General features: G+C 44.4%; 1 protein-coding gene across 1 annotated transcript in view; it reads left to right on the forward strand.

The window, feature by feature from the left end:
• The window catches only part of ATOH8 (atonal bHLH transcription factor 8), a 65,949-nt gene that overhangs the window by 7,600 nt on the left and 32,629 nt on the right, over positions 1-25,720 (forward strand). Inside the window, exon 2 of the mRNA XM_069204225.1 lies at positions 13,665-13,856. Coding sequence (XP_069060326.1) covers positions 13,665-13,856 — 192 coding nt within the window. The remainder of the gene's footprint in view (positions 1-13,664; positions 13,857-25,720) is intronic.

Raw genomic sequence — 25,720 nt, forward strand, 5'->3', positions numbered from 1 at the left:
TTCTACGTGGCTTTTTCCGTGGAACACCTGTCCTGCTTACATTATACCTGATGCAGGTAAAATACGACGCAGAGCTTTACAAACTGACACACTGGGGCCAATGCATCAGTTTGTAAATATGGAGCAGTGTAATGCACTGCTAGCGGTGGTGCAAAGGTCTTGTAAATGAGGCCCTGAGTGTTGTCCTTCAGTTCAATGCTGTTATGAACACAAAATCTCTGCAAAAGTTAAACTTGTAGTGGACATTTCTACAGAAGTTTACTATTGTGCATAGAATTATCTCATAATGCAGAAAAATCATTAGCTTGGGTGAAGGCAACCAGGAACCTTCACACAGTTCACAAAGAATGAAAATCAGTAACTTTGATAAAGTTTGCAGGTGAAATAAAAGTTGTTAGACGTATTCTGCTAACTTGGTGTCTTTTTGTAGTCTTAAGAACACAGCAGGGGTGGATGTAGACATTTGTTTTAAAAAAGTATCAGTATAAAGGTTTTTTGTTTAAAGAGGTCATCTGGTGAATTATGTCACAATAGGTACTATTGGGGTAACCCAAGAAGACGTCATCAAACAAAGGAACATTCTAAAATGCTTATTGCTGATGAAGACTCGGTAAATACCACTTATTTTGTCTTGGCTGGATGTCACCTTCAAGGGAATCCCCTTCTCTGACTTAGTGGGACACCTGTCACTGACCCTAGGGAAGTGCATCCCAGCTCTCTGCTGGGAGAGCTTTGGAGGTCATGTTGGGAAGCAGGCTTAGAAACAGGGGAACGCCCACTGCCTGCTTCTCGTCCTTTATCTGATTCATATGATTAACGAGCAACACAAATATTTGTGCAGAGGGGAGGACTAAAGCAAGGCCAGGGGTAGCCAAGATATTCACATATTCACAGACCAACTGCTGCGCTGTGCTGGCTGTAAAAAGTTTCCACGTGTTTCTGCCTCATACCCCAATATGACTTAATTTCTCCCAGAGCATGGATCCCTAGTAATGCAGACAATTTGAAAGCGTTACAAATGCTTGTAAAAGAACACAAGCTTCTGGGAGCACATTCGGCAACAGAATACACAACAAAGACTGAATTCAGGAATGATCAATGAGAATCTGAGCACTAACAGCCAATTCCCAGGGATTGCCCATATTCCATTAGGGGTGTCATGGTGTCCGAAGGTGATTCCACATCCTAAAGTTACTGACACCGTGGACTCTGTCAGTTTGGGTGCTAAACTGCTGCACCAGAACTTCCAACAAACATGGACTGAGGGTCCAGTGAAAGAATGATCTCACAAAAATTGGATCAACTGTAGGGATCTGTGCCTGACCCCAAAGTTACCTCTGCTGGGGCCATTCTGTCTCTCATTGTAATGAGGTTGATAAAATCACTCACACTGAGGAGGGTGATAATAAGCTACTGTGACATGGCGTCAAGAGACCCCTCAGTTCTTACTAGTAACGCTGAAAGCCTTGGCTTTGGAGTGGACTCCACTCACAGTTACCCACATTTCAAGCACTTTATGTCTCCCTGTCTCCACAGCAGGCAGCCGAGCCTTGTCTCCCAGGTGGCGACTGGTGCCATTGTTCCCTAGGATGGGGTTTCTTACCTGTGTGTGACTGTATTTTGCTTAAAACCTTGAAAGCGTCTCATGGTGTGTGAGATAACAGCTTAGGGTTGCAGAATAAGAGGGTAGGTCTTGTTTGCACCTATCACAGAAGATGATTCTGTGGAACGGCCAAACAATATGTGCTTTCCCTTGAGCTGTTAAGCACCTTGGGCCAATCGTCCTGACCAGTCGCGGTGCGCAGAAGGGGCAGGGTGGTGCACCGGGGGAGAGTTTAGGGGGCAGGGGAGGGGAATAAACATTAAAATAATGGGAAAAAAAACACTTACCTGCACACCACCGCTCCGCTCCTCCCTCTCCTCTGCCTCAGGCAGGCACAGGCTCCCAGCCTGCCCTACAGCCAATCCTGAGGCTGCTCAGAGCAGCGTCAGGATTGTCTGGTAGCGCCCAGCCAGGATGGTCCCAGGCAGACTGGGAGCCTGTGCAGCACACTGTGCATGTGTGCTTGGACAGCCCAAGACAGCAGGCCAAACACACACGCGCATTGAGAGGAGTGCACAGTGCACTCCCCTCATTCCACATGGCCCCACCCCTTTCACAGCAAAAGGATAATAACCGTAGTTTATTATCCTTTCGTTGTGAAAGGTTTGCAGCTTCTGCTGCTCATAGGGGGCGATGCTCCTCCACCTTAACGGAGGAGCCTCCTCTAATCCTGACACATTAAACTTTGGTTGAACATTTCTGCTACAGGTTAAGAGTGAAACACTCTAGTAACCCAGTGGCTTCCTTGACCTTCAACCCGCATCCAAAGGAACCAATTAGGATACACTATGGGACCAAAAGTCCAATTAATTTATAATTAATATTAATGTTATTCAGGTTAGTATGGGTGTAGATAAATGATCATCCATACAGATTTGCTGGTGGAAGATCTGTGATACAGGTTAGCATGGGTGTAGATGGCTATCCTGGATTACAGGTTAGCTTGTGAGGAGATGGCTGACCTGCAATACTGATTAGCTTGAGTGTAGAAGGCTGAGCTCGTATTCAGGTTAGCACAGGTGTAGATGGCTAACCTGCTATACAGGTTTCCATAGGTGTAGACGGCTGGCCTACGATTCATGTTAGCATGAGTGTAGATGGATGAGCCCATATACAGGTTACCATGAATGTAGATGGCTGACCTGCTGTACAGGTTACCATTATAGGAGATAGCTGACCTCGTAAACAGGTTAACATGAGTGTAGATGGTTGACCTGCTATATCGTTTCACATAGGTGTAGATGGCTAACCTATACAGGTTAGCATGAGTGGAGAAGGCTGAGCTCGAATACAGGTTACCATGAGAGTAGGTGGCTGACCACCCTGTTAGCATGATAGTAGAAGGCAGACCTCGTATACAGGTTAGCATGAGTGTAGATGGCTGACTTGCTATATATATTTGCAAAAGTGTAAGTTGCTGGCTTACACTGCAGGATAGAATGCGTGTAGATGGCTGACCTTGTATACAAGTTAGCATAAGTGCAGATGGCTGACCTTCTATAAAAGTTAGCAAGAAAGTAAATGGCTGACCTGCGATAAAGGTGGCATTATTCTGCATGGATGTCCTCCTATGTAGGCTACTCAGGATCTTGATAAATTATTTGCATTTGAGGGATGTACATCGATAATCCGTAGCACCTGTAATTAAATAAAAGATAGAGATTGGTGCATGACTTTATTGTTCATCAGTCTCTAGCCTCGTTATAACCTGAATTCTGGGTGTGTTGGGTACCAAATGTTTTGCCAGCTGTAGTTTTAAGCACAGGATGCACATACAATATCAGCAGCACATGATTTTTAAGCCTTTCTGGAATCCCAAGAAGTCTAATATGTAGAAAGGTATTCCGGTAAGCGAGGCCATGAGCTTGGAGGGTCCTCTCTCCAAACCCCTGGTAAATAATCGAGTGGAAGGGGAGTAGGTTCTGAGAGCCTAAAGTTAGGTGTCTATTCAGCAGAATAAATGATCATCTTGCATTGCCTTCACCCGTGAATTAATGAAACCACCCCAGAAAGTTGGTTCTGATTCCCTACGTGCAATTCAGATCAATTCCCATAGTCTTGCGCCATATTCCTGTGTCTGTCATTCTGGAACAGTCCGTCCATTTCTCTGCTGTCATCGCTGAACTGCTTCGCATGCAGCTGGGCGCCCTTGGCGTAGTGTTGAAACCGATACCGTTCTCCGGGGACTGGTCATCCACGAGCGCAAAGCAGCAGTCGTAGGCATGAACACAGATATAGAGTCCTCACTCTCGTCTCTCCCGCTTTGGAAAGGAATTCTGGTCCTGAACCCTAAGCCCAAAAATAGAGCACCACGGATCCAACAAGCATTTGCAATGCAATAGGTGTTGCATTTGTAAGAGTTAGAGCAATTAGTGTTGTAAATGACAATGTCTTTTACTTATGTGTTTTGGTTTGGAGTGTAGTGGATGCAAGCCAGGTGCCACGGCAACCCTCCCAGGCCTGTCACTGGAGGAGAGAGGACACAACAAGGTCGCCATCTTTGGAGTGTTTTTGTCTCATTCCTACAGACTGGCTGTGATATTATACACAGGACTCCAGAGGGTGATGTGGAAGCGCTCTGCGCCTGTAACAGCGACTGGGGGGGTATTCGAGGTGGGACCTCTTCAAACAGGAAGCAGTGCTATTCGTGCACTGTTTTAGACAGTGCCTCTGGAAGTGGCATCTGCAAAATTGCAGTATCTATTAGGGGGCTGATAAAGCCATGACACCAGTGAATTCTGAAAGGAGGAAGTAATGGAGGTTGCTCCACTTTTGTGCCATAAGATATGCTGTGCCTTGTTTTAGCTTCTTTGCGCTACAGGGTTAGGAAAATGTCTGCCTCTACTAACTGAACTCTATTTGAAGAGGCCCAATTTACAACCAAGGTTAGCATTTACCAACGACATCAAGTGATTTTGGAAAGGCAGGCCCAGGAATTAATGAAAGAGATGGGCGTAGTTAAAGCCAGCAGAATAGATTACAACATGTTAAGAAGAGCAGCGCTTGCGCGCTGTATGCTCCACCTAAATAGGAAATGATAATACAGCCCTGTTCTTTTGCTGACATTTATCCAAGGAGATGTGGCTAGATATGCAGGTCATGTTGTCTTCTGAAAGAGCTGCCAAAGGCATGGTATGCTATGTAAGGTCTCTCTTATATGGCAAAAAATTTGCACTACTGTGAATTTAGTCATGGATATTAGTTCCCTAAGGGATGAGGAACCCTCAACATGGTGGGTGAGGATTTGTTATGCCTTCGGTAACTGGTATCCCTATCAATAGTTTTTACAGACTACTAGGGATGGACTAAATTGTTTGAATTTCATACTATGGGGGGGGTGGTTCAGTCTACTTCTCTTTGCAGAAATTCATCTTGTTCTCTACCTTTTAGTATGATTATGGCATTCTGGTGCCACTTATGGGTGCTAACTGAATGTATGTATGTAACAGTGAAGTACAAACCTCGCTAGAGAGCAGCCGACTGCTGAACATGGTCAGGAGTCCAGAGATACTGTTCAAAATTAATTGCAGAGGCCGAATATGTGCGTATGATGATTTTAAGCGAGTTGGGATGTAGTGTTCTTTGAAAAGATGAGCTTTCAGCCCCGTCTAGAATTGCAGGAGAGGTTGATGGTGGTTGTGTTCCAGATGATTCTGGGCTAAAAAATGGGGAAGGCCTGTCTTCTGTATTTTTTGCATTTTTTTATTATCTGTTCAGGCAATGACCTGGCTTTTAGTGCATCACTCTCCTGTTGGAGTGGTTATCTTCCTGGGCAGGTAAGTAGGTGTGCTGTTTCTGGTGATTTTGTAGGTGATGCAGCTGGCTTTGATGTGGTGTGGGCTGTAAGTGGCCTGCATCATGGACCTGAAGTGCCCCGCAGATCCAATGCAGCACTTTCGGAGTTAAGAAGATACGGTGGAACCTCTGATGAGAGAGGATGCAATGAGCATGGTGTCTTTCAAGGGAGCCAGTGTAGCATAACAGAGGCTGGAAAGAAGGGCATTGCTTTCATCCAGGTGAAAAAGGACTATGGTCTGGATTAGTGCATCACCACAAACTGGCTGGTTATTCAAATACAGCAATAAAACTGATTTATTATTTTATAGCATAATGCTGCACACCAAGCAAAGTTGCTGTACTACTTTGTGCTAGGTAGAGGAAGCCTGACAGTGCCATCTTTACTAATGTATGGACCCGCTGCCCTCTTTCGCTGCACTGGTGCACAAACAGGCTTCCTTGCACCACACACGCACCTATGCACCTTAGTACAAAGGTGTGCGCATTTTGTCTAGTATAGGCTTTGAACTGGAAGTGTACCATGCCAGTAGAGAATACTATGCTTATACTAACTTTAAAACTTTTCACATATTGGATGTTTACGGTTCAGTGCAGCACATATGCACTTTTTGAAAAGTTAAGAGACATGAAAACAGTTCTGCTTGCTAATGCCTGCTTGCCTGCTGTTTTTCTGGGTGCAAAGCCCCGTACAACCATTTTATTAGATGGGGCTTTGCATCAGAGACCATGAGTGGTTGTGTGCTGTGTAACACAGTAAGGCAAAGCAGTGCAGCGCTTTGTGCCTCACTTTTACAGTAACTCTTGAAAGCAAATACTTTATCAAGACGTTACCTGGTTTGCATCGCTTTGCATGACTTTGCACCAGCACACAGTCTTGATAAATCTGCCCCTGAATTGGTTTCTGCCCAAATGCATTTTGTTCTAATTCGCGTTTAGACTCCATGTGGACGTGTATACAATAACACAATGGTCGTATTCAGAAATCATTTTCATACTTCCATGTGCCAGATATTTGCACACTCCATGAACAATGTATGTTGGTGTGTTTTATAAGGAAAAAGTCAGCTGCAAACGCATGTGGCACCACCTCCATGTAAAAATGCTCTGTCACCCCCTATCACTGTCAATTGGTTTGTAAATGTAGTGTCATGAGTGTCACATAGTTATGCAATAGGAGTAATGGATCAACTATTTTTCTAGTAAAAGAATGGTACCCTGCCTAGAGAGTCTTTCAGAGGAAACATGAAAACAATGGAAGCTATGGAAGGCTTCTGGAATCAAAATGTCTAACAAGGGCTGACCTGAAGTCCTGGCTGTGACCTTGCAATGCCAGTAAAGATAAGAGAATCTGAGAAAAACAGAATGCAGCTTCTTATCAGCACTAAAGTTAAAAATGCAACCCATCTGACTGTCCTGCACTTGGAAGAGTGTGACGTCCATTTCAACAAAGGCTCCCCCTGGGCTTCTCACTATGGACAATGGTTGCTGCCTGTCTGTGACAGTCTGATAGATGCTGACCCCATGGCAGCCTCAGTCCCCAGCATGCTATGGGTAGCAATGTGCCACCTGAGCCTCTCCAATCCTGGCTCTTCACCAACCTGGCATGTGGGCCTGCTGGAATGAAAACTTGGGACTCTTGGCAGGTCAGAGAGTGAAACCCAGCTCTCAGTGCCTCTCGCTTCAAGCAGTGGATCCTCTCCGTAACCTTACCCGCTCTTCTCTCCGCGAGGCCTGGTCGTCCAGCCTGCATGCCCTTAAATGCAGACAGGAATGTTTGCAGCGGGCGGTTGCGCAGCGGCCTTAGATCAGACCATCTGTCCAGTTAGTCCTTTGCCACCTGTTTTAACTCACCCCCTGTATGGAAGGTGACTCATTCCTGTGACATCAACGTATGTAGAGTGTGGTGGAGGTGTAAAAAGTGGGGATTGCAAGACACGCTTACATCAACCTTCTCCCGGGCATGTGCAAAAAGACAAAGGGCCTGATTCTAACTCTGGAGGACGGTGTTAAACCGTCCCAAAAGTGGCGGATATACCACCTACCGTATTACGAGTTCCATAGGATATAATGGACTCGTAATACGGTAGGTGGTATATCCGCCACTTTTGGGACGGTTTAACACCATCCTCCAAAGTTAGAATCAGGCCCAAAGTGTCAAACTTGGGTCTGGGGACACTGGGTGTAGTTCTCAAGCCAGTTTTGCAACTGAACATACCCATAACTCTGGCTTACAGTAGTTTCAATGTATCACTTATGGTATGCCTTTTGCATGTCTACTATCATCCACATGCAGTGAGGGTGCTGACATCAGTAGGAGATGCTCTAATCGACCGGAAGTAAAGTCATTCATGCCAGCTGTTGTTTTTGAAGGTAGAATATAGTACACCAGTCCGCTTTTTCTCTTAGCCACAATAATTTCAATTGGAAATGTCTGCTTTTATCCTCTATTTATAAATGTTTATAGCTCTGCATGCCTCCTTTTTAGTGACTTCAGAGCACTGGTTTAGGTACAGAAAAACAGAGGAAAAACTTAATGAAAAGAGGGAATGGGGGTTACAGAGTTATCAGTGAAGGGAGAGTTCTGGTTTGATATTCTTCAATCACTGCACATACAGAGAACCTTATTGCACGCCAGAGTAGAAGTCGGCTTGTGAAGACGTGCTATCAGTAGAATATGTGATACAGTCCTTCTGTAGGACGATTGGGTCAACCTTACAACAAGTTGTGGGTGAAAGTTCTTGGTCTCTGATGGTTGAGTCCTGAGAGGGCTGTACCAATCATTTGCACATCTTCTGACTTGGTAGGCAAGACCACTGAAACAAGTTAGTTCCACTTTCCTTGAAAAGGAGACCCTATACAAAAGATTTTTGGTAAATTTAATGTAAAACCTAATTTCTTCTTCTTACTTGTCAGGTTGCTTACTTCTTGAGGTGTGCACATAACCCAGACAGTTCCTATCAGGGTTGGAAAGCCAAAATCATCTTCAGATCTATACGCTTCCTTTTTCATTTTAAGCCTCTCCCCTTTAACACCTTATGTGGCTAAGTGTCCTTCTTTGTTTCTGTAACCAAGCTACAGACTTCTCCGACTCAATCACTGAGAGGAAGGAAGGGTTGCAAGCTATGTGCTGAGGAAGGAAAGATTTTATGTAATGAGTAAACTTACTTAGTGCTCCTGCATCTCTCTCCTTTGTGACTTTGCTTAATAACAGTGCATATCAAAATGTGTTTTGCACTATGTTGAAACAGGAGTAAAGCTGCTGCTTTACTCCTGTTTCAACATCGTGCAAACTATATTTTGTCAGGTGCACACAACATTGCAATACAGCACGACTGATGCATTTTGCCTAGGGCAAAATTGCTAGAGTCCTTCATGAGACACCACCCAAGAGACTGATACCTCTACACTAATTTCTGATGCATTTTCTACCTGCTGCTTGTAGTTGTTATTAAAAGATTAAGAGTTTTACATTGTCTACATTCATGAATCTACCATCACTTAGCGGATATTGATATATAGGTTTTGAGTGCCTTTGCTCTCTTACCTTCCAATACGTCGTGTAGTACATCACAATTTTAGGACTGAAATGTGTGAACTGATTCCAAAGGGGTTAAGGCTGTGATGGTGCAATAAGATGGAAAGTAGAAAGTAACTGGGGGGAACCTGGAGAGTGGAAAGTAGCGAGCAACTGGACTGAACCTAGAGAGTGGAAGAAGACAGAACTGCCTCTGGAAAGATATATGTGCAAACTTTGAAATAGGTCAATAGGTCCGGTCTTGTCACTTGTCAAGCTAGTCTGCTAGTTATTTTTTATATTTAGTTTCAAACTTATGCCACAAATATAAATAGAAAAAGGAAAAACTGCAGCCACATAAAAATGGCTGACATAGGCTTGCAATAAAAAACATAAGCCATTCACTAATGTGGCAATTTCACTAGTGATATTTTTTTTTAAAACAACCATTTCAGTTGTGAATCGCATTTTATTATTAATTGTGAAAAAGCCTAGAATAAATCACACATTATCAAGTGCTCAAGTTGCAGGCAGACAAAATGTTACAATGTCACTAAAGCATTTTATAACATCCACTTTGAAAAGGAAACAGAGCGTAAATCACCATCTAACTGGACACCTGAAGCACTGACAAAATAAATAGCCAGCATTTGAAGTTAATATATAAAATACCTCAAATAAAAGAAGATTTGAACCGGATTTTTCACTTTACAGAAATTAACCATTTTGGGTGGATCTGAACAAGGAGTGCAAGCTTTATCTGGTGACTCAAAGTGCAAAGAACCATTTCCCTATGCTGTATGCTGTGGTGGGTGGAAGGAAATGTTAATCTCAAATAAACAGGCCAATGGATGAAGCCCACTGACCAAAAGTCTCTCAGTGTACATTATGTATGAATATTTAGAAAAACAATAATTTGCTGAGATAGCTAAAACTGTGGCAAAGGCCAGACCTAAAAATACCTTTGAAAATGTGCTTATGACTGGGATCTTTACTGGTAGCAGGACCAAAAGAAGGTAAAGATATTATGCAAGAGTTATTGTGTTTGTGTTGTTCAGTGATAGACACTAAAAATTCAAAAGGATTTAGAACCTGTCGAAGAAATCTGCACACCAGCTGATGGGCAAGTATTTTATATGGAACCTGGTGCTGACCACACATCTAGTAACGACAGGCCAAGGTATTACAAGGTAACAGAAGGAACATTTGAATATTGATGAAGAGGACCAATATATACTGTCAAAATGGGTTGTCTATTCTCTTGATGGTCAACTAGGGCTTGTGATGATCTTTCACTTGAGAAGCTCCATATCACTTTAGCACCAGTTTATTCAGCATATGCCATGGATTCGTGTTAATTAGGCTTTTAGTGAGGTTGTCCATCCAGTTAGTGATCTTTACCTAAAGGAATGCAAGCATTTTTATTGTCTTTGTAATAAATATTTGTTAAAGGAAAGTGTAGGCGTCGGTGATTCCTGAAAGGCCCCTGAGTTGCCATATTATGCATGTGGAAGCAGCTTTAGTCAAAAGGTAGGCAGTGAAGGGCTGGGGTTTATCTGCAAATGCTACAACAATCCTCTTCCCTGAAATAATTTCTTGTGTAGCTTTTCACTTTGGAAAGTTTAGAAAATGTTACCATAACAATAGTTATACATATCATTAACCAATCAGCATTTGGGGCCAGGGCAGAGTCATATCTTACAGAACATGTGGTGGCCTCCAGTAGACTTCAGTGGCCTCCAGTAGACAGAGCAGTGTCTTAGACAATTCAGGGCATTATCTAAAAATCGCGCAGAGGCAAGCACACTTTGGTGTGGGGTATGAAGGATTGGAATAATTACTATGAATGAGTGTGTGCCAACATGGACTACATCCACTCAAAGAGCTCTCTATACACCCAGCAAACGCAGTGAGGTCTTTCTACAGTGCAGAGCAGTATTTTAGGAGATGAATCATATTGAAGTGTCACATCTTCTGAGTACATAAATACCTGGGCATTCCCACATTAGTTATGCACCACGATTGCAGCATAAATTACAAAATGTAGTCCTCATAGCCTAGGAAATTGACAGAGATCATAGTATGGTCAGAGGGAACACAGGGAAAAATGCTGCAATGATGAAGGCATTTCATCATTGCTTTAGGGGCTTGATGAGCCGATAGGTGAAAGTCACCCAGACCGGAATCAGCACTGAGGCAGGAAACAATATTTCTTGTAAAAGTGTGATTTGTTGCTGAGGAAAAATACTGCACCTGTGTGCTCGGTTGGGCTCTTAAATACTTATAATTTCATGCATGAGCTTCTCTTCAGAGATAATTGCAAATGCAATGTCTTTTGATGCAATACATTTGGAAAATTGTGCTGCAGAATTAATAATTTGCTCCACAAAATACAAAAAAATATTGAGAGAAGAAGCTCCCGGGGGACTGTCTTATTTGCTTCCTTGGTCCAGCACAGGCTGTTATTAAAACATTTTCTAGGGCTTCCAGACCTTCCTGTATCTTGTGATGTGTGCAACCCTTTTCTTGTTCAACATTGTTTCTGGTGATCTGGATTTCCTCTATTTAACTCCTGTTTAATATATTTCCTATTATTTAGAATCTCTCGTAAGTTGACTATTTCCTGGGCCATGTCACTCACTATGTACATTATTGTTTTTAGAATGATAATGTACATTTTATATTAGTTTCAATTAAATAGTAGACTAAAAGTAGTGTGGGAGGCACAAATCGATCACACAACAAAAAGTGAGGTGGATAATCCCCCAAAGCAAGCTGAATGTTAGTCTGAATTCCACAATTTGTTTATGGGTTGACTGGGCTAAGGTTTTAAGCATTATTTGGTCATGCATAGAAGTAGATATGTTTTACCACATGTCTTCAGATTTGAAGCGTACAGCGTACAGCAATAGACAGAACACAAAATGTTCAGGATGTTTTGCTGGAAATTATCACGTTGGAAGCAATATCATAGGAGTGAATAGAGCTCCACCATAATTCACCATCCATCTCAACATGAAAGGGTTGATGGAAAATTTTAAGTGAGTGATGTATTAAATCAGACCTATTTGAAATTGGACACTTGTATGAACCTTCGGGAGTTCTTTCTTGGCTTGTTACTCAGCACAAATAACAGAGACAGCTCAGTAAAACCAAATGTTCCAATGGACGCATCTGAAGTCAGCCAACTATCATCCCTATGGGAAGCTAACATACTTTTAACTCCCCGTGCAAAAATAAACCACGAGAACTAGAAGATCGGGAACTTCAGTAGAATACTATGGACCATTGCACGGCCAAGTCACGGTCAAATGTCCATCAGGAAGAATTAATGCTGGCATTAGGGAGAAAAATGGATGCTCGACTCCACCAAGTGAGGTTGAAACAAAAATAGCTACTAATTTGAATTCAATAGTCAGCATTGTTTGTGGTTCTGTTTGCTGCCTTCCAAAACGTGCTTCCAGAGGTTGAGGAAATTATAAAGGATTTTTGGTCGGAAAACCCTTTTTTCCAAATAAATGTCTTGCTGGGTATGTTACGAGTTTTTTACACGGTTGGTGTACTTACCTGCTGCTGATAACTCTTTAGCAGACTGGCTCCTGACACGTTGGATATACATTTTGGAACACACTGATAACCCTTCCAAACAGAGGTCTCTCTTGCAAGGCTTGCCCACTCTTGGTACTACCCTCACTTGTGCAGTATCGCTGTAATCATCTCCCCTCCCATCATCCCATACTCCTTCATCGAGTGCTTACAAACTATCTTTAAAAGCTAAGCAGACAAAAAGTTATTGAGTGGTGCTTCTATCCAGACTTCACTTATCAGCTCTAAAGACCCAACACTCACTTGCAAAGTGTTACCAGCCCATCCTCGCTTACCACCACGCTCACTTGTAAGGTGTTACATAGCTCCACGTTCACTCCCAAGGTGGAACCACTTCATTGTCACTTGTAAGCTGTGGCCACCCATGCTCACTTAAAAAAGCGTTATCATGTCACCCTTACTAGCAGAGACACAGAAATATGACCCGAATGCCCCCAGTAGGCCCCCACCCCAAAAATCCCACCAAACAAAAACTGACAGAGTACGAGTGTCTTAGCATTGGAAGAATATTTATTAAGAATACACGCCTTTAGTACATACTGTGCAAGATTAGTTGAATCACCTCTGAAAATTAAAAAACAATACATCATCAAAAACACACCCTGTAAGTCAAAGTCATTACTCCAAATTAATCTACTCAGGGGGGTTACATAAATACCCCCCCAGGGATATGGCGCAAGCCGGAAGTGACGTGCTCCATGCGCCGAGCGGGGCGGAAGTAACCCAGCAGCAACGCCGGACGGGCGTATGAAGCCGGTGGCCGCGGCGGCACCGGGTCCTAAAGCCGCGCCCCCCCCCCCAAATGGGGAGGCGATCTCGCAGATGTTCTCAAGCAGTTACCTATTTGGGCGATGGCAAGTGGAAACCAGGCATTTACCTGATTTGCACATAATGCCAAAGATTCCTTCTGCCTTGCACCACAGCTAGTATAGAGTATTCACACAAGGATTGTGAATGGACGTAGAGAATAGTACACAGATATCACTTTTTATTTAATCTTTTATTTCTGTGTATAATGTTTGCAATAAAAATTCAATCAGCATTTCTTGCTCAGCTTAGAATACATTATTCCCATTTAAAATACATCAGGACAGGTGCTCCCCGTAGGACGTGGTGGTCACTGTTACCTCATTTCTTTTGCAGGTGCCGTGTTATTCGTATGGCCAGAAGCTCTCCAAACTGGCCATCTTGAGAATAGCCTGTAACTACATCCTCTCGCTGGCCAAGCTGGCAGACCTCGATTACACAGTCGACCACAGCAGTATGAGCTTCGCCGAGTGTGTGGAGCAGTGCACGCGCACCTTGCAAGCTGAGGGCAGGTCTAAGAAAAGGAAGGTAGGTGCACACCTTGGTAAAGGACATTTAATCCAATGTACTTTATATGACTGCATGTTGGGGTTAGGGAAAGATATAATTAATTAGCATTTGTTGATCTTTTTCCTCTATCTGAAATACGAATTTATTCATTCATACAATTTGCCTAGAAAATGTGTAATTTACATACTTAATATAATCACTTTTTCTGTGTATGCACGTTTGAGGCTGCGTGTAAAGTATGTGTTTTATAAACTGAGTCTGGTATAAAATCCAGTACCACCCAATTCTGCAGTAGTGTAGTATTGGTTTCTGTGCTAAGTGCAGGTCTTTAACAGCAGAAGGGTGACAAGGAGCCTCCATAATTCAGGAAAACATGCTTTGTCATGCACACATCACATGGGGATTAGAAATGTGCAAAGACGCTCTGGTTAGTGCTGCTTTGCAACTATCTCACATGTGCCACTAAACTTGCTCTACCCGTGGGGTGGACAACTTTCACACCACATCACATGCTTGTCTTCATGAGTTTTAGGATGGTTTCTGCAGGCTGCCCACAGAGATCAACGTCATCATACAGACTCACTGCTCTGAGCATGCTCAGTGAGGGGGAATCATATGTTCCAAAATCCAGTTAACTAATGACACAAATAGGTGGAGCAACAGCCTGGGTCATACATCTCATTTCACCCACCTTTTGACTGGTGACACCTACCCTAGAGAGGGCATACACCCACTCACTTGCTAGCATCCTAGCATCCCTTCTTCACCCACCTTGCAGATGGATGTAACAGGCTCAAAGCAGAAGTGCCATATAAGGAACATTTGTGGCTCCCACCAATTTGCATATAATAACTTGTCTTTTGTGGAGTGCTTCATGGGTTGTAAATAAGAAATGTTACAATTTTCCAATTTATGGCACTCATTTTACTGAGCTTCAGGAGGACAAAGGACTGACTGGGCTTTAGCCAAGATTCAAATTCGTGACCTGCCAAGCAGCATCTTCTTCAAGGAGTCAGCTCAGCTCATTGAGCTATTCTTCCAGCATGCTTATCATCCTTTCACAGCCAGGGAAGAATGGAGCACAACAGGGCCCAGGAATAAAATTAACACTACTTTGTTAAACTTGGCATGCACTTGAATCAATGTTTATCCACTGTGAGTTAAACACACGGGAAAATAATGTCCTACATTTGTTTATAAAATAGTGACTCTCCTGCTGAAGTTGACAGTCTCGCCAAACTGCTACAAAAGATTGCGAGGTATGCAGTGATGCAATTCTAAGATTAAATGCCACCACACCATCAATGTGGTGTATACACAGGCAGTGGGTGTAGCAATGCTGATGGGGCCTGGATTAGAACTAGAAATTTAGAAATATTGGCTAACCATCTGCAACTGGACTATACTCAAGCCACATCTATCCGATACTTGTCTTCAAGTCGCTTTAGGGTGCTCGACTTCTGCATTAATGCTCGCGTAAAGAGGTCATGCGATTACATTTCACACAAAGTGAATCTGAAGTTTCCTTCTGTCTACAAGTATATACCAGTTGCCTTCCCAACACACAATCTTTGTCACCTGCTTCCAACGGCAAGATATAAGTCAGGTATGTTGGCCATGCCATCTCCGCGACCCACAGCCAACGCTGTACGAAACTGCGACTCATTTCCATTGTCAATAAAAAGGCAGACTGCCAAGTTGGCTCTGGGGTTCTGTAAACAAAGACACATTCACAGGCCCCAACATAAGACTTTGAGGCTAATCTCATTTGTAGAATCCCGTGCTGCTTTGGGTTTTAAGCTCGGCTTAGAACATCATTCCGCAAGAATGGGAGAATTGCTATGCACTAGCTGGAAGCAATTGTAGCTGCATTTGCGCTATTGTAAGAGATGCTGTCTTTAGCATGGCCTCTGAGAAGGAGAGAAGCAAAGGGAAACTGAGTACAAACCTACCATTATCTTCATTTATGCATACACGTTGTGTGGTTTTCTGTGATACAGTGAGCGTGATTCACAAAACTTTAAGCAGTCTGCACCCCCTTGAAAAAGTTGATTTGTGGTTAGAATTCTTGATTACTGACTCCGGATTTGGGGAGTTCTTTGAACACAAAAATTAGTTTCTGCTACAGAACAGCTGACTGTATTACAGACTTTCTATAGTAGTAAGTTTAAGGTCAGGGATAGGAACAAGGGTTTTCCTAAGGGACAGGTAGGTGTTCACAATTGGGAATGTGGTGAAAACCTACCAAGTGGTAACTTTGTGGGTAACATAAATATTCACATTTCACATTGAGTTTTTCACCCAATTCTTGCACTTAGGTTTTGAGCAAACAATGTTGAACGTAGAAATCTGGTATGAAAAGCCTTGAATATCCCCATATATTGATGGGATGTATAAGAATACTTTTCTACACATGCAAAACAATTTTCAGTGTGAGGGAAAAAAGACAAAAATATCAAATGTAAAAATCACCTTTCTGCTTTACTCACTTTGATGAACTTTTAAAAATACCAGTGGGACAAAGCATTATTGACACTTTTGACACATCTTGTTGTAGACATGCTGTGCCCTGCGAATGTCCATGAATTATGTTTGTATGGCAGGGCAAGCACATGCCTACAGTAGCATTTATTTATCCAACTGGAGAATCAAAGTTCATATTTCCCACTGGACTCTCGATCATAGTGGTGTAACGCAGGCTCTTGCAGCCCCTGGGGCGCTTGGGGGGCGGTGAAAATTCAGCCGAAGGCAAATGAATATCTGTAAGATATAGGAGACTCGGGGAATCTCATCCCATTCTGCAGGGAATGAGACATCACTTTGTGTTATGCCATTGCTCACTTATCATTCAAAATTCATGCAATAGCGTTGCTACCTGTTCACAGAAAGTGTTTTGATGCCTCGTTTGTGGTAGGAAGCACTACATATAAATTCAGCGGGATATCTACAAGGAAGTGGCGCAGGGCAGCACAGCAAGTGTCCTTGCTGCGTTGCCCTTTGCCACACAGAAAGGGCAGCAATGCACCGTATTTAGAAGATACAGTGCACTTCTGTCCTTATCCCAAGTGCGGGTGCACAATTTGGTGCCTAGCTCCAACGCAGACACACTTGTAGCATGGTGCAAGGGTGCCTGCATTGCATGCAGGATTATTTTTGGTGCAGGAAGGAGCACCTTCCTGCACAAAAACAATGCATGGAGGCGTTTTCCTCTTTCTATGTGTGATGCAGAATACAGCACACATAGAAAATGGAAAAAAAACAGGAGAAATAAAGATATTTCTCCCTGTTGCACGTGCCCTGGGGAGGCGTATGTTTTTGCTGCATTCCCAGGTTTACAGATCCTTGTAAATCTGGGAATGCGTCAAAACCCATGGGTGTTGCGTGAGAAAATCAACTGCAGTGTCCACAGAGCTCCCTCCGACGCAGCATTAGGCAACACAGCACATACACCATATCTACGAGGCCATGAAAAGCCACGCAAAGCCACATAGACATGGGTCTGCACTCTGCACCACCAAAACATCAAGAAAGTGATGCAGCAACAGCGCAAGGGGCTTGTAACTAGGCCTGAGTTTGTATCTCAATCAGATTGTCTAGAGCAGTGGCCTCCAAACTTTTTAATGCCGCGCCTCCCCAGTTGAAAAATAAAAATCATTGGGCCCCCCTTCAGAATTTTTTACAATTATTTAAAAAAGATGGCAATGTTTAAATATGTCTAGACCTATTTAAACATTGCATTTAAGTACGGTTACCTTCTTTAAAAATGCAATAACATGCTTCTGCTTTAAACAAAGGCCTGCTATCTGTATAATGCTTCTTTTAGCCAGAGACTGGCGCCCCCCTGGGATCACTTGAGGTCCCCTAGGGGGGCCCGCCCCCCAGTTAGTAGACCTCTGGTCTAGAGTGTGAGAACTTGAGGGTGTGTCTACAGTCCAACATGTATTGTTAATCACAGACCACCTAAGAAGTTTAGCTTTACATAGAACATTACACACAGAGACACTAGGCACTGATATGCCACATAATTAGTGTCACCATGCTCAGAAAACAAGAAACACCATGCAGCACCCTACAACAGCAAACATAACAACAGAACTCTGCTTATGGAGCCAGTATAGTCTTATGCTATAAAGTCATTGTAAATTAACCCTACTGTCAGCCACCAACCGGGCAATGGGCACCCATATCAACTGAGGAGACACATAAGGCATTTAGTACAGTTTTCCAGTCCCAGCCAACCTCACAATTTATTAAAACTGACACACTCCACCACCTGACCGCAGAATACCACAAAACAAATCCTTTCCCAGTCTGCAGTGGAACAGAATGCGCCCATGTTATGTGAGGACCGGTTCGGTCTTCATAGTGTGGGTAAACATTGTCAGTTCCAGACAAACCCTATCCTTGTAAGGACCGGCGCGTTAGGAGGACCGCGCCCCATAGTTGGTTTAGGTAGTTTTGAGCGAGTGCATTAAACAAGCATTTGCAATGCAACGGGTTGCGCATTTCTCTGAGTTAGAGCTATTAGCTGTTATAAACTCCCAACCGGATTTTTCTTGCCACATTAAATGGGAAAAAAAAGCGCGATTGCGCTGCTACAGGTCACTCGTAGTGAAACCTATCGGCAAAAGTGCAATTATCTACGTAACCGGCAAAAGTGCAATTAACTATGCAACAGGGAAGCGCGAATGCGCTGCTACAGTTCACTCGTAGTGAAACCTATCGGCAAAAGTGCAATTATCTACGTAACCAGCAAAAGTGCAATTAACTATGTAACAGGGTCGATGTCATGCAAAGCACTCGACCTCTGCCAAGCGAGATCGCGCTGCGAAAAAAGATAAAAAGTAGTCCACAAACCAGACGGAAAACAGCGAGCCTCGCATGTTTTCAGTACTTCGTCGCTGTGCTCGAGGAGAGATAACCACTGGAAAAGGCATGACTTATGCATGCCTTCCACTAATGAAAGCAAGCAGATTTTAAAAAGCAAGCCCACGAACCAATGAAAGACACAGACGTGGCATGGACGGGCCTCCGAGTCCTTTTCTATCTACTAAAGCGTCTCGCAAGCGATACGCATGCGCAAGTGCATGCGACGCAGACTCGACCCTAAAGAGTAAAAGTGCAGTTATATTTGCCTCGGTCCGCTTTATAACCTTCCCTACTATCAAAGTGTGCCTTGAGTTAGAATAGTAAATAGACACTTCACTACTGTCAATTGCCGGTCCCCAGGGATGTCCATTACTAGTGCAGCAGGTGCAGTAGCACCGGGACCAGGTGTGGGAGGGGATGACCACTGCTTCACAGTTATGGATGTCTTTTACTACCTAAATGGGCCCTGGGGGGACGGGGGCATTTGCCTTGTATAGGGGCCCATAAGGCCTTTTCCTCGGACTACGCTCCACAACAACAACAAAACACTATAACAGGACAGCTAAGGAAGGCTGCAAAAATGTAAAAAGCAAATGAGCATCGCCCAGAAACAACCCGAGTCCAATTAGAGATGCATTCGTGCAGGTTGCTTACTGTAGGGCTGAAGCAATTAGTGCGAATCATCATCAAGCAGGGCTCGGAAGGAAGCCGAGTGTTCAGCCAGCCTTCCTCTGCAGAAGTGCCGGGTACATTAAAGGGCTGATTGATGTCTCTCTTAGGCTCCTCGTGACAAAAGGCCTTCTGTAAACTTGGGTTGAACTTCCCTCGGCATCCTAGACCCGTCGTCAAGGGCGGCCGTAAATCACCCTGACTTTAATGGCTGCATAGGTGACTGGCAGGGGAGTTGCTTTGTGTTCTGGTTTCCTTTGTTTTGACACTTTTTTTCTGGCACTTCGTGTCTTGTTTTTCTAGCGATGCTGCATAGAGCCGATCTCTTTTTTCTTGGAAGTGTTTTGCCTCAGTACTGAAACTCTTAAGGCTTAATTTGTTTTTAGTTGTTTGCAAGACTGAAACAGTGTCTGAGTCTATGAAGAGACGCCCGCATCCAATGTTTCTTACGGTGATGCATCGTAGATTTTACTAATCTACTACCAATTTAACTCTAATCTCTCGCTACAAAGCGCTTCAACGCCTCGTCAGGGTTGTAAACGCTATACAAACACAATGTACAATTACAGTTAATGACCTCATCCTGCCCTCTAGTTCAGTTTACTTATGCAGAATTGACTGCACTTTCACACCTAAACTCCCCCACCCATATTTCTCTTCCAAGTAACCCACTGTGGGCCTCAATAACATGTCCCCCTCTCTAATCTCCCCGCCCTACACCCCCTCCCACGGTATTCCATTTCTACACCATTATTTATTTAGGTAGTCACTTAGCTGGCTTATGACCAACCGCACCTCCTTCACAGCTGTACAGATAACAGATCATCATGTACAGTGCGTCCCTTCCGTTGCTAAAAAGGCCCTCCGCAGAAGGGGGTGCCAGACATTTAGAGCGGGCTCAGGGGCGTATCTACCAGTGGTGCAACAGGTGCAGTGGCACCCGGGCTCAGTGGCCCGAGGGGGGCATTGAACCCCAATAATTGATGCAGTTTAGTACCCCAACAGCAGTCAAACGGGGCATTTTCTTCGCTTGCCCAGGGCTCCTGGCATCCTTGCTACGCGGGAGCCGGTGTGGAGGGGCCGTGTCTCTCATTGGAGGGAACACACTTGTAAAACATTGTGCTGTCAACTTGAAGTATATTCGACTGGATTTTATAATTGTTATTATTAGCAGTCCTGCAAGATTAGGTTGCTTTTGGAGAGTGAACAACCCCTTTAAGCTTTTTTTCCATGAGAATAAAATGAAATTTCATCCCTGGGCTGCCAGCCGGGCCTTGCGCATTTCATCTTTCCAGCTGTCCTCGCTCAAGAGCTGCTGCGCTCCGTCCTGTTCACGGGGAACCCTGTTTCCCCCAACATCTGCCCTGGTTTTGAAGGGGTCCCTGGCAATGGCGGGGCTCTCTGGGGGTAGCCGGGCTCGCGGTGTGGCCGCCCGGAGGGCGCCGCTTCAGAGAGCTGTCGCCAGCAACCTGGAGCCCCGCTCGCGCCACAGATGAACCGCAGGTGGCTCGCGCCACCGGCCGCCGCATGTGGGTCTCGTCACGAGGCGGGGAGGGGGAGGGCCGCGAGAACACTTTTGATTGTGAAGAGGCAGACTTCATGGCACCAGCCCTCCCCGCGCTCCCTCCGCCCCCTCGCCCAGGAGGGAGAAAGAGGCTTTTTTTCACTGTAAATAAAGCAAGGCATTAATAGACAAATTGCGTGACAGGCGGGTCAAATGGACGTGCAAAGTGATCCCTCGGGCTTTCTATTTTTCCTAGCCCTTTTATAAAAGGGCTGCATACTTCCAGGCCCACGAGAACCACGACCGCAGGTAGCCGAAAGGGCACCTTATATTACCATGCCAGATTGGAGCTTGCAAACCGTCCTCGTCTAAACTTTCCCCTGTGCGCTAATGTACGCCTGTCAATAAACGTAGCTGTTCCGTACCCCCTCCACACCCTAAATACACCCTAAATATTTCAAGTCACCCGCAGTGCATACCCCTGAACTCACCCCCAGCTGGAGGGTGGGATCCACCGCAATCACTCTCAAAGCCAGTGAAATACCGCCCATATAGACTCCAGCTGGAATCTAGGGCCATATGTACGAACACTTTTTCCCATAGACACAGAATGGGGAAAAACCTTTGCTACATCTGGCCCCTAGTACTTTAAATGGGCTGCTGCTGTCCGGTACTGAGTACCTGCACTTCTATCATTTGAAACGGAGAGTACCTGCACCTCTCAGCACTGCTACTATACATCTGGAGAGTACCAGCACTTCTTGGGGCATACAGGTACTCTGAATAGTGAGTCCCTGCACTTCTATATTTTCAGATTAAGCACTGAATTCGATCACCCTCCAAAGCCACTGAATGTCACCCTTCATGGAGGCTGCAAAGGTTGAGAGATCTGCTGAATGCCTTTGAGTCCACCATTCTCAACCTTCCCGCCTTTTCGTCAATGTTTGATGCCCTGGTTCGCTTGAGGCTTCTGTCATTCATTTCTAACAGACCTACTGGTCTTTCGCACTTGGATCTGGTACCCAGATGGATTATTTTAGATTAGACTGGCAAAGGCTCTCTCTCCAGGGTTTACCCACTAAGGGTTTGCGGCATTGTTCAAGTGGTGGAAAGTGGCTCAAAGCATCACCATAGCCTGCTGGCGCAGCGCCACGTGAACACCCACGCAACCTTTAGTAAAACTACATTCCATACGCCTGTCAAGCTTCCAAGAAGCTTTCTACAGACTTTCCTTACCTTGAGCTGCTACCTGCTACTGTAAAGTGACGATCAACAAGTCTACCAACAGAGGCGGTTTAAGGCATGGGAAAAGTGAGCAATTGTCCAGGGCCCTGACCTTCCAAGGGTCTCCTGTGAGAGTGAACTTTCTGTCCAGCACACTTCTGTGTATTACAACATGGCAAAGTCATGTCGGGTACAGTTGCAATTAAGCCTATTTACATTGTCAGTGGGATTAACAATACAGGAGAGAGAATATCGACTGAGCGGGTTGGGTTGTACTACGTGGCGCTACAAGCTGAATGTTCATAATCAGAACTTGTATTTATCTGGTATGTCATTCTGCACTTCCTCTATGTCTAAGTACCATCAATAACAGCTGTTACTATTATGCAAGTTAATGCACAATCAATTTACTGACCTCAGAAGGATAGAAAGCTGAGTCAGCCTCGTTGAGATTCATACAAACGACATACAGATCACTGCAGTGATAGTGGTGTATGTTTCCCTCCCTTGTTGCATGGGCCAACTGGTCACTAATATGGTGAAGGAGTGATAAGCACAGATCTCAGAACAGATATGTGCATTAATGCAGTCCTAAAGGAAAGTATCACCTTTACCAGTACCTGAGGTCCTACCCCAGTTTGCTTTTCATAATTATGGCTGTTTACGGTACTGTGGCCTTTCACTACTCAGTCTGAAGTCTATATAAAATTATCTACTAAAGATAGTTGCACATTTGGACGTATGTGCCATTCACCTGCTCATGCTCAGTCACTACAACATGCTTCAAAAATGCTTTGTTGAGGATGCTGGGAGCTTGAAATTACTGACTCCCCAGTGCTTTGTGATATCACTCATTTAGGTACAGCAAAGTATGGCAGCTGGTGCCCCTTGGTGCCCCTGGCATTGCTCTTGCAACTGCCGGGATGAGGTGCCATTAGGGCAGCAAAAGACTCTGACAGCCCATTCACTGTTCATAGTTTCCATTCCTTGCTCTTCCCTTCTTCCCCACTCCCCTCTTACAAGCTGGATACTGTGTGGGCCAAGAGGGCCACCCTGTGATATGATCAGAAGTCAGTGTTGATGGCACCACTTCCACCTCCCCTGATATTTTGGTCAATCTGCATCTCTGGTACCAGTATGCCTCTAAGGCACTTTACAGCCTCTGTTATCAGCAGTTCAATTGCACATTATTCACAAGGGTCTAGGGTAATCACAGCTTTCAATTATCTGTTCCACAATTATGACCCTAACCTATGATGCGAAAGGGCAACTAACACACACCACCATGTGGACAATGTTTCTATCAGCACATGTCCTTATAACCTTTCTAACGCAGGCAGATAACATGGGCATCCCCCCTCCCTGCCTGATGTTAGTGATTCAAACCCTCATTTGAAATAGAATGCAGCCAAATAACAGTAGTTTGTGCCCAGCTTTGATTTATTGTGATTGACTGCCAATCGAATCATTCCATATATTGTACTAAAGTTATCGAGTGACCAGTTGCTTATATCTAGAAGAAAATAACAAAACTTATGCCTAGGCATGAGTCCACAAGGTTGATGGGACATCATGGTTTATCTGTGTTCCCACAATGGTATCTGTATGTCCCACAAATTCCAACCAATGACTAATTCCGGCTATCTGTGACGTCACCTGGAACCCCTATGTGCAAAACAAGTCCTTTGTTGATAAATGCACACGTGTATACGTTGCTGCTCTGGACTGCAAAGCCAAGGTACTAACCAACGGGTAATATGAAGGATCCTCTTCTGTTTGCCCTTCAAGCCTCGTTCTGAGCTCACAGTGCTCCCAACCTTCTTGTCAGGGCCCTTGAATTTTCACTTGCATGTGCACAAATGTTGTGTGTGGATGCCTTCCGGCTCCACACTGTAGTGAACTCCTAGCAGCTAACGTATGTAGAGTGCACACGTGTCACACTTTGAACAAGATGCAGAAGACAGGACTCTGCAGTCAAAGCTTCAAGCTAAAGGGTAACCATGATTCCACATTCTTCTGTAAAGAGGTCATTACTTTCCAATAATAAGTCACAATAATAATAATGTTCTTGATGTCTTAGAAGTAGATGCAGCTGTTGAGCATCTTTCACTGCAGCTGTTCTTTTCTGTTTGATGCCTCACCCTTCTCCCCAAAGATCATCCTTTCACTGAATGTTGTTAGGCATTCCAGCTGTTTTACTGACTCTCTGTAAAGGCCATACTTGCCTTAATATAAAGATTATGTGATGGAGAAGTTGAAGTCCGTGCTCAGCTTTCTCCATCGTCTATGCTACGTAAGCAGATGAAATGAGTACCTTATGTGCCATACATTGATTACTTCATTCAATTAGTTGTAAGTAGTACCAGTATTATGTTATTATTTATTGAGTTTGTTCACTGAGGTTTCTTGGCTCTGCAGCAGGATATAACACATATACATACAGATAGGGCTGCAGAGATTAAAATCATAGGTTATAAAGGAAAGGATATGTAGGAAGTTGGCTCTGTATGTGCTATTTCAAAGTAAGGAATAGCATGCACAGAGTCCAAGGGTTCCCCTTAGAGGTAAAATAGTGGTAAAAATAGATAATACTAATGCTCTATTTTGTGGTAGTGTGGTCGAGCAGTAGGCTTATCCAAGGAGTAGTGTTAAGCATTTGTTGTACATACACAAGACAATAAATGAGGTACACACACTCAGAGACAAATCCAGCCAATAGGTTTTTATATAGAAAAATATCTTTTCTTAGTTTATTTTAAGAACCACAGGTTCAAATTCTACATGTAATATCTCATTCGAAAGGTATTGCAGGTAAGTACTTTAGGAACTTCAAATCATCAAAATTGCATGTATACTTTTCAAGTTATTGACAAATAGCTGTTTTAAAAGTGGACACTTAGTGCAATTTTCACAGTTCCTAGGGGAGGTAAGTATTTGTTAGATTAACCAGGTAAGTAAGACACTTACAGGGCTCAGTTCTTGGTCCAAGGTAGCCCACCATTGGGGGTTCAGAGCAACCCCAAAGTCACCACACCAGCAGCTCAGGGCCGGTCAGGTGCAGAGTCCAAAGTGGTGCCCAAAACACATAGGCTAGAATGGAGAGAAGGGGGTGCCCCGGTTCCGGTCTGCTTGCAGGTAAGTACCCGCGTCTTCGGAGGGCAGACCAGGGGGGTTTTGTAGGGCACCGGGGGGGACACAAGTCCACACAGAAATTTCACCCTCAGCGGCGCGGGGGCGGCCGGGTGCAGTGTAGAAACAAGCGTCGGGTTCGCAATGTTAGTCTATGAGAGATCTCGGGATCTCTTCAGCGCTGCAGGCAGGCAAGGGGGGGATTCCTCGGGGAAACCTCCACTTGGGCAAGGGAGAGGGACTCCTGGGGGTCACTTCTCCAGTGAAAGTCCGGTCCTTCAGGTCCTGGGGGCTGCGGGTGCAGGGTCTCTCCCAGGTGTCGGGACTTTAGGTTCAAAAGAGTCGCGGTCAGGGGAAGCCTCGGGATTCCCTCTGCAGGCGGCGCTGTGGGGGCTCAGGGGGGACAGGTTTTGGTACTCACAGTATCAGAGTAGTCCTGGGGTCCCTCCTGAGGTGTTGGATCGCCACCAGTCGAGTCGGGGTCGCC

Source organism: Pleurodeles waltl, chromosome 1_2 (genome assembly GCF_031143425.1).
Source record: "Pleurodeles waltl isolate 20211129_DDA chromosome 1_2, aPleWal1.hap1.20221129, whole genome shotgun sequence".
In the NCBI taxonomy this organism is placed as follows: domain Eukaryota; kingdom Metazoa; phylum Chordata; class Amphibia; order Caudata; family Salamandridae; genus Pleurodeles; species Pleurodeles waltl.